The sequence below is a fragment of the Micropterus salmoides genome, unplaced genomic scaffold, assembly GCF_014851395.1.
Source record: "Micropterus salmoides isolate LMB-PRFRI ecotype aquatic unplaced genomic scaffold, ASM1485139v1 Ms_hic_scaffold_14, whole genome shotgun sequence".
Lineage (NCBI taxonomy): Eukaryota > Metazoa > Chordata > Actinopteri > Centrarchiformes > Centrarchidae > Micropterus > Micropterus salmoides.
Window position 1 is genome coordinate 22,105,026 of NW_024040485.1, and position 10,244 is coordinate 22,115,269.

At 39.4% G+C, this 10,244-nt stretch overlaps 1 protein-coding gene across 3 annotated transcripts; it reads right to left on the bottom strand.

Moving 5' to 3' along the window:
* Positions 1-360: 360 nt before the first annotated feature.
* On the bottom strand, positions 361-8,661 carry slc35a3b (solute carrier family 35 member A3b). 3 transcript variants are annotated; one of them, XM_038718404.1, is made up of 8 exons: positions 8,482-8,658; positions 4,412-4,658; positions 4,041-4,195; positions 3,184-3,306; positions 2,818-2,992; positions 1,758-1,876; positions 1,458-1,591; positions 361-761 (listed from the first exon to the last, which is right to left on the bottom strand). In XM_038718404.1, the coding sequence occupies exons 2-8, from the start codon at positions 4,614-4,616 to the stop codon at positions 668-670; spliced, it is 1,005 nt and encodes a 334-aa protein (XP_038574332.1). In that variant the 5' UTR covers positions 4,617-4,658; positions 8,482-8,658; the 3' UTR covers positions 361-667. The 3 variants fall into 3 exon arrangements, with proteins under 3 accessions (XP_038574332.1, XP_038574333.1, XP_038574334.1); XM_038718405.1 differs by lacking the exon at positions 8,482-8,658 and adding an exon at positions 6,082-6,165; XM_038718406.1 differs by lacking the exon at positions 1,458-1,591 and having other exon boundaries at positions 8,482-8,661.
* Between the last annotated feature and the right edge of the window lie 1,583 nt (positions 8,662-10,244).

The following is a 10,244-nucleotide window of genomic DNA, read 5'->3' on the forward strand; positions in this document are numbered from 1 at the left end:
CAACGGTGCAATCCCTGGCTCCTGCATGTCGAAGTGTCCTTGGGCAAGATACTGAGTCCTGAATTTGCCCCTGGTGGCTGTTTTGCCAGTGTGAATGTTAGTTTCTGTTTGAGCACTTAGGCTCAGTGAATGAATGTGAGTGAATGGTGAATGTAGTGTAAAAGTGCTTTCAGTGGTCGCAAAGACTAGAAAGGTGCTATACCGAGCACTTACATTACCTTTGGACTCTCTGCAGAAAGTGTGCTCTCATTCCACCACTAAAAGGAATCTCTTTCAAGGATTTTACTCAGCACCCATTAATAACGTTTTTTTTTTTAATACACCAATTTCCCCATTTCCCATAACACATAAATACACAACTGAAATACTGAATTTTAATTTCCAAATATCTGTGAGGCCATGCTTTCATCACAATCTCCTCCTTTACATTGTGCTCACAATATGAGAACCCCCCCATCTTTTGTGCGAAGCAGCATTTTTCTGATGCACTCTCCACAATTTCCAGCTGTAGTTGTTTGGCAGTAACAGATTTTATCACTTCCACTTTCCATGCGTTCTTAATTTCCGGACACCAAACTCACTGTCACAGTTCATAGAGTCCCGCTCGGTTTATGATGGTTGCCGCTCATCACTCCTGTCAGGTAGCACAGTTCACAGAGGTCTATGTTCATACTTTGATGGCGCTGCTACTGGCAGGCTTAACCTCGTAACTGTAAAGAAATGTGGCAGCAATAACCAGCACTGCTCCTAGGAAAAATACTCTGAGAGAAAAGTGGGAACAGGAAATAAAAGAGAGAAAATTAATTAATTAATTCAATAAACAAATAATTGTGTACTCAGTTCATGTCATGCAACAAGATTAAGACATGCTAGCGGCTCTGATGCTGTACTTAGACACAGTGGTGCTTTGAGCGAAATGATAACGTCAGCATGCTCATATGTTCACAATGACAATGCTTACATTATGTAAATTTCATGATGTATAGCTGGTATAATGCTTATCATGTTCACCTTCTTAGTTTCACATTTTAGCATGCTAACATTTGCTAATTAGGACTAAACACAACAAGCAAAGTACTGGCCAGCTGAAATTTTGACTTGTTAATGATGCTAGAGGAAGTCAGAGGATCACCACAGTTTTTACAATTCATTCCGAGGGGAACCTCAACGTCTGCACAAAATATCATGACAATCCATTCAATTGTTAAGTTTGATTCAAAACCACAAATGGTGTCGCTAAAGGAAAAGTCAGGGGATCATCAAAATCAATAGGATTCATCACATGGGAACCATGAACGTGTATACAACATTTCATGGCAATCAGTTCAATAGTTTTAAGATATTTGGACAAAAGTAGTGGACTAACTGACAGGCTGATGCACCCCTGGCATGGCAAGAAACAAATAATTATTAGTAGCCTAATGAGTTATTATGTGCATGAGCATTTAAGTGTTTACCCAGTAGGGTTAAAGTCCTCCAACAAGAAATATGAGATGAGTGTAGAAACGATGATGGACAGAGAGGTGGCAAATCCTTTGAGGATGTTGTCTGCATATTTAATGACCACTGCTATGACCAAGCCACCCACAGCCTGCAGACAGAGAATACTGTGAACACTTGGAAGCCTGGTGGATTTTGACACACACACACACACACACACACACACACACACACACACACAACAAGAAGACAAACCTGTAAAAGAACAAGTATATGACTCACCAATATGAGAATGAAGAGAAACTTAATGATCAAACCTGTAAAACAACAACAGTGCAGGTGATAGTGTTGTAGCCCTGGAACATTCCCGACTGTCTCACACTCTGGCCGTCATACACTATCATTCCTATGAAGCCAAACACAAAGCCGAACAAACCTGGAAGAGACAATGAGAGGCAGAGAGGTTAAGTTTTCTGTACTACAGTGATGTTTGTGTCTGATTTTGTTAAAAGAAGCACAGGGAACTATCTTAAGAAGTTGTTTCCCTGCACCCAACTGCCACTAGAGGTCACTGTATTTGAGAATGCTGTTCAAGCTAACTTTTTTTTGTCCCATATCTTCATTTTGTGAATCCCGTCCTCTTTTAAAATATATGGGAGAGGTTGTTGCAAACCAGATAGCTTATGGTTTTAGGAAATAAGAATAAAATAACTTTTTTAATGTAACTCATTCTTGTTTCTCTTCTCAAAAGGGAAAACCAGATTCCTGCTCTTACCCACCCTCCCACCCCCTATATTTCACAATCATATTTCACAATCATATTTAAGTGAACAATTCTTCACCACTAATTTTTAATATGTCTCCTTTTGTCTGCAGCAACACCTACATATCGTTAAAGATATCATGGTGGCAGAGGAGTGAGTCAACTTTAGGTGTGTCAAAGAAACAACGTCTGATAGATTGAAATTCAAAGGTATTATATTTCCTTTATGTCACTAGATTACAGTGACTTGTGGAGAAGAGATTTGTTTTACCTGTTAAGATTCAGATTTAAGGTTCAGCAAGTTTGAGCAATCAGCTATGTGCAGAGTTTTTGTTGTTCATTTTTGTATGCAGACAGTATTATAACCAATTTGTATTGAATTTGTCCTCTATCAATTAAGTATTAAGGCTGAGATATCCTGATTTTTAGTCCCATGTATAGTTTAAGCTCCAAAAACACTGGATCGTAACCCTGATGACATTATCAGGGTCATTTTCTCAGACTTTGGAAATCTCCCTCTACAGCCACAGAACACGTCTAACACACACAGTAATATTCACTCAACACATATGAACTCATCCCTCTAAACAAACCAAGATTACAGAGATACTCACCTAGCTGTATGTTACGCACCCACACACTCTGTTTAGTCTCCTTGAGGATTTTCTCAAAGTAAACTCCAGCGAAGCCACTGGACACACAGGCCATCAGGACAGCCATCAATCCCACAAACTGAGAGCTTGCAGACAAGATCTTCTGCTCAGAGTCGCCTTCAGACTCTGTGGGCCACTGTGGGGGTGAAATACATGCAAAGATAGGCAGAGTTTCTTTATTAGAGTAATATAACTGACTTATGACTAGCGATCTGATGAGGGAATAAAGTCATATTTCTCCCACAGAAACAATCTGCAATTCTGCAGGTAAACCCACATATATTGTAAATTGCTCAGGGACTTTGCAGTTCCAGTGTCTGCTGGTACCTGCACTAGAGTGACCCCAGCCATGAGGAAGAGCAGCGAGAACCACTGGTAAAAGCCCAACCTCTTCCCCAGCATGGAGACAGAAAACAGAGCTGTGGTGAGAATCTTCAACTGGTACGTGACCTATGTGAAATGAAGAACATTTTACAACATATTACTCTCTGCAAGAAGGTAAAATAAGCGTAGGCTATTACCCAAAATGTCGAACAATTCCTTTCATAAAATTTTTTAAATTAGCTAAAGTCACAAGTTGGTAACTCTGAGCTATACGGCATCAAACGTCAATATGGCACTGTACCACATCAACGGATCATCGTTCAAATAAATGTTTCTGGTAAACACAATCCCATTTGACGGCACCATTTTTTTTGGACACTGTGTAAACTTCTCCCCAATGAAATCCTTTGTAATAAACATTTTTCACGGTTATCACAGCCACTTTTCTTTGAGATGAACAAACTCAAAACTTTAAAAAGCCACATTTCTGGCATTCAAGAGGTGAGTATTTGATATTCACAAGATACAATGGAGTTTGTATGTATCACATAAATTAATTGAAGTTAGAAATTGAAAGAAAGTGAAGTATTATCCATCCATCCATCCACCCATCGTCAACCACTTATCCTACAAGTATTATGAGATTAGTAAATTTAGGAATCTTAGGACAATTTCTCTGGAAGGATTTGTAAATACATTTGCCCCTGACATCCATTATACCCTGTAAATTCATGAATACTCACTAAGACAACACACAGACACACAGACACACAGACACACACACACACACACACACACACACACACACACACACAAACACACACATGCAGTGAACTTGAACTAGCACATTCATGTGTTACCTGATAGGTGGCTGCATCCAGGTTGGATAAGGCAACATAGAGCAGATTGTTCTGCAGTGTGTAGATCCCTGCAGGAATGGCCAACTTCATGGTCTCCACGGGTTTGTTCACAATCTCCTCCTTCAGCAGCTGGTTCATTGCCCGCACACTGAAATCTGGAAGAGAGTGTGTTGTCAGTAATTTAACCAAGGGACCACCCATGGAGTGAAGTGGCAAAGAGAAGAGACACAGAAAGGCAGCCATCCTGGTATTAAGAAGATTGGGGAGCTTTTAATTGAGTTCTAGACCTACAAATAAACCAAAAAGAGAATGAAAAAACAGATAAAAAGACCTCAACTATGACTCTAACCCTACCAGCCACTGCTACTCACTGTTCTCCATAAAGATGAGGAAAGTGCAGGCGAGGATCTTGAGCACCTCGGCCGACACCACGGCGGACGAGGCCAAGTAGCGGAGGCCGTCTTCCCTCAGGGTGCGAGAGTAACGCATGGTGAGCACCAGCGAGGTGGTCTGCAACACCAGCACTCCCAGAGACACATACTTCAGTTTCAAGGAGTGGGACGAGGACCCGAGCATTGTGGAGGCCTCTACGTCCGGGTCCAGAGACAACGAAGGTGTCTACAGGATGGACAGACACAAAAAGAGAGAAAATGAATGTGTGAATTCAAATCGGGTTCAGAGAAAGAAGCTCCTACCAATGATAAAACTAACGAGGGAGCATGAAAATCAAATGCACCGGAGAAGAGTGGAATAGAGAGAGGGTGAACTTCACAGACATTAGAAAGTGTGAGACAGGTGAGAGCGGGTGTAGGACCATCTGGAGTGTTCAGTAATTAGAAATAACTAATTAGTAATTGGTCAGTGTCGGGCATTCCTGTGGCTGGCCTGCAGTCCTGGAGGACATAAAACAAAGATCAGTCCAGCAATAAAACTAAACACAAAACAGCTGTCACCTATTTATAGATTTTCCTGCCGCTTTCTCTCTCTCTCTCTCTGCCACCTGCCATCTACGTTCTGCCCAAGGTTCCCGCCTGTTAAAAGAGAGTATTTCCTTGCCACTGTGGCCAAGTGCTTGCTCATGGTGGGAATTGTTGGGTCTTTATAAATAATAATATAAAGAGTATGTGCCCTGAGATAAAATCTGTTATGATTTGGCACTATATAAATAAAACTGAATTGAAATAAACTTAGTATGGATGTCTGTTCTGCATCAACAGAAACAAACTGCTGATTCAGGAAGGAGGGATTGGTGAAGCAATGGTGAAGCATCCTATCTCTGAACAGTCGCTTGTCACCATCCCTTCATCCAAATGTCCCCAAAATTTAAATTAAAAATCCTTGTGCACAGAAGGCAGAATATTCACAGAGAATGTCTTTTTTTACTAAAGTATAGAGACAAAATCCACTGAGTCACGTCATAAAATGGTCATATCATTTATCAATTATGCGTCATGCTCATGTCATGAGTTCTGCTTCTGGGTTCTGTAGCTACTCATTCATACTATGGTCAGCTTTCCGTAAAAAGAGGATGTGCAACAAGCCACGAAGGCCAAAGCAACGTTGACAGAACAAGAGGTGTGGCGTGTTCAACACACTGACCTCCTTATGCAGCAGCTGTGCTTAGCAGAGGGGCATGGCTGCACAATCCCTCTCTGTTTGTATGGGTGTGTGCGTTTTTCTACATGCCCAACAAACTCTCCTCTCACTCTTAGTCTCTCTCTCAGGCTTAATTTGAGAGACACCTATATTTACTTGCAGTTGGATGGAAAAGAGTCAAGCTTTCAAAGCCTATATTTTATGAGCTAAGATGCTTGTGGATTTCTGGACAGCTAAGTTAGGTATAGTAAACTGTTTATTGTAGTACAAAGTATATTTAAAGCAAGAGACAATGTGCAGTGAAATAAAATTAATTAATTAAAAACACATTCTAAGCTTATAACTGGAAGATAATATCAATAAAGCAGGTTATATTAGCACAAGCAAGCTCTTCAATAAGACAACATGGCGCAGTGGTGGAAAGTAAGTAATTTATTTAAATTACCAAAGTAAAGTTTTCTGATACTCCCGACTACAGTTTTACATATTTGACAGCTGTAATTACTTTAGATATTAAGACTTTATGCACTGCTATATAATAAAATACCCAACAGTATATAAAGCAGTTAAAATTAACTAGAATATTACTGTCAAGTTTTTGAATGTCTGTCTTCAGTCACCACTCACTCACCACTCACGCACCTGTTCATCATCACGCCAATCAGCCGTCCCTTCTTAAGGACAGACCTATGATAAGACACCTGCCAACTTGTCTGCTCGGTATCAGAAACGGTGTTTGTTCAGATAATCTGTCTTTTTGTCTGCCTGCTGAACTAACTGGATTTTCCATCTTCAGGAAGTCACTATCAGATTTCACGCTCTGTCTACCAGATTGGCAAGCTTTCACTCTCCTGCCAGTCAAATCCCGCCAGCTCACATAGGACTCTGGATTCAAACCAATAAATAAGCTTATCTTTACCTGCTCTGTCTCTGGTCTGCTTTTGGGTTCAGATTCTGAACAATTAAAGTACTACATCTGTTTTTATAATCAATAATAATGATCAAATCAGTAATTTAACAATATAATACCAGTCTGCATAATGAGTACTTTTGAAAAGTGCTGATACTTCTAAATATTTAATTTGGAATGCAGTACTTTTACTTCTAATAAAGTGCTTTTATGTTGAGGTATTGCTACTTTTATTTAATTATAGGATCTAAGTACTTCTTACACTGTTGCCACAGAGTATTTCAGACATGTGCCAACATGTTGTCTTGACAGAACACAGTAATAATACACCACTCACTGCGAAAAGTTAGCAATCTAACCCTAACCCTGTCAACACTAACTTCAATCACTGTTATCCCTTAACAGTAAGGACAACATGTTTCTCCACACATGGAGCTTTCTTTTCTTTGCACTCTTTTGAAACATTTTGTCCATTCATCCAAATGATTGACAAGTCCTGTTAACATGAGACCTAAATTGTTTGTCTCTGTGTCAGACACCTTTAGATACTTGAAACTCCACACACAATCCACCAGCATGCTTTCAGAGAAGAAACCGAAACATAAAAATCCAGTCCATCTCAGCACCCTTAAACCTGTCATGGATGAAAAGTGTGGCACTTTAGCACAGATGTTACGCTGAGCTTTCTTCCACTCATGTTCACTGTCCCATTTGGTTCTCACCAAACTCTCTCTGAGGCCCTGACAGAGATGCACAAACCGCCTCCACTAACCGGTGCAGCAGACTGGAGGACTGAGTACCTGCAAACGTCTCCACCAAGTGTCTCAGTATGACACAACCCACTCCCTTCAGCTGAGATGAGGATCAAACACTTGACTGAAACAAGGAGTTAAAAATTCCCATGAATGCAAAGAGCAAATTCCTGAAACAGAGACATGAAACGATATATCTACTTCATCACACTTATGATAGTCTTGAAGCTTTGGCAGTGTCCAGACTAATCTACTACTGTTCACCATATCAGGGAAATACATCATGTTTTCATCGGGCTCAACTACTTCTTCTTCAAACCTGATAGAACTGTTGCTCCATATGCAAGAAGCCATTCACTAAAATCTGTTATAGGTGTTTCCCATCCCAAACAAAGAGTGTGACAGGGATGGGTTTATATATTAGCTATTAAAAGCAAAACTGGTTTTATTGTATCTTCACAAACCACTTGATCACGTGACAGTCACTCAGGCTTGTGACAAAACCCAGATCAAGGTGCAGATTAAGTAGCACTACCCTCATTATTTTATTTTTCCAAATTAGATCCCATAGAAAACAGATATGTGGCGGACACCTTATATCAAAGAAAGCAGTGTCTGTGGTCCTGGTGCAGGGTGGGGCATCCATCACGGTCTGCTCTACCTTTGATACATTTGGGACAAGGCGTCATTCTGAGAATTCAGCAAGTAGGTAACCCAACACCATCTTAGCTGGTGCTTCTGGTGACGTGGGTCTGTGTAGTAAGGGCAGAATTGACTGAGCTGATTTCACCACCTTTATTCCTTTGTTTTAATGGGAGTTGACTTGAACAAATATTAAAGATCACAATATCATCAGGATATGCATCCGTCAGAGGGCAAACCAGAGTTAGAAGGAAGTGAATGAATGACTGAATTAATAAAAGCATCAGTTTTTTCCCACCATTAGTCACTCCTCTAGTGGTTCTTACATTCTTTCTAGCACTAATAATAAAGTAGCTACTAGCTGATCAAACTTTCCCTGAAGGGGAGGCATAGCTGCAGTACACACACATTTAACAAACTCACCTATAACAGATGTTTCTGCAGACCAGCCTATCTCCTCTGTTTCTGTTAAGCGCATGAATCGTCTAATTTCATTTTCTCAAAGAGCCTCTTATCAAACTGTCATTACAGTGTAACTTACCTGTCTGACTGGATCTCAGGTGCCTGACAGAATGACAGTGTCTCTGGACTTCTCCTTTCACTCCTCTGTACTCTTATTATAACACTCACTAAGTTAATCCGACCGTAACGTATAGCCAAACTATAGCCAAGACACAGAAAACTCTCTCACGGCTGTGAGTTGAAAAGTGTGCTACACCTTCAGTGGGGGGGCCTCTCCCTTCTCAAGGATGAATGAACCGACATGCGCGAAACACATAGGCTACTCCAAATGTTTGCTGACACCTGCTGGAGAAAATAATGTTACACTTTTTCCGACAAAATATTGTCAGGTCAAACTGCAAAGCTCTCAGAGAGCACAAAAACTTCAGCAAAAGCTAACTTAAGAAGACAATAAATCAAACAAATTCACAAAGTTTAACCTCCTCAGCATGTACCAAAGGGTCTCTGTGAGAGGGTTACAGGACGTATAGGCTATGCTGGGCACTATTTGATGTGATATTGTTGTTTTTTAATTTAAATAAATTAAATTTATTTAAATAAAAATAAATTTAAATAGGCAGACTCCACTTTCAGCCTTTTATTGTGTAACTAGGCTATAGGCTACAACAGCATGGCACCTCAAACTACAAAAAACATGGCTTATTTGTGTTATAATATATTTAGCCCACTGGACTAGTCCATTAAACATCTACACCGTATTTTTTGTAGGACTGCTCTAATACTTGGATGTTGGAAATACATTTTGTATTTGATCAATGTAAACATTTTTTACATAATGATGAAATTGATTTCCGGTTTTGGTTTTCGTGTCACCAATGTTTTGACAAATGTTTTCAATAAAGTTTTGGGCAAAATATTTTTTTAAAACACAATGAGCAAGGGCGTCACCTTGTGTTGAAAGGTAGTGGTGACATCAGCGCTCCGATTAGGGGTGTGACGATGCACTTAGCTCAAAAGACATGATGAGGCATGAGAACAAGACGAAAAGATCTTTTTACACAATTCTGAAGAAACATTCAATGCTGAAATTTGTGATAGGGATGTCTGGGGTTCCTCTTCCAGAAGATTTTGAGCATTAATCACTTAATTTCCTGCATTCTGGAAATGTCTTTATTTGTATGCAGGGAAACACAAAATTCAGGTGGCATGTGAATGAAATATAATGCAGTAATAATTTTTTAGTTTTAAGTTACTTTTTTTGGACAATGCACATTTGTTTCTTCTATACCCTATATATCCTTTCTCAAAGCATTTTAATTTGTTAATTAACATTTCTTGTTGCAAGCTATTTTTCAGAAGATTTAAAAAAAAAATTTCAAGAAGTGATGGAGACAAAATCAGGCATTTCAAAAAGTGGTGGGGACATGTCCCCAGTGTCCCTGGGTAAATGACACCTAAGACTATAAGGCTTGTTTTATATGAAGGGGAAATTATAAATTTATTAATACTGTTGGCAAAAATCCACATTCATAAATGTAAATTCAGCAGTAAAAAATTTAATTTTTTACTTTTTCTCCATGAAGTTGTGCATTATATTGATTTGATTTCTGGCTCCAACAACAAAAAGGCGGTTATAACTGTCAACATATGGTCCTCTTTCTCTTTGTAATGACCCACAAGCTTCCCCTGGCAAAACTTTATCTTATTTTATCTGTGTTTTATATGTTTGTATACTGTCTTTGTAAGTCACTGCTGAATTGTAACCATAGACTGTATATAAAAAGATTGCAACCTATTTTTGCAATAAAGATGACTTTAAAAAATTATATGTGGGGGAAATGT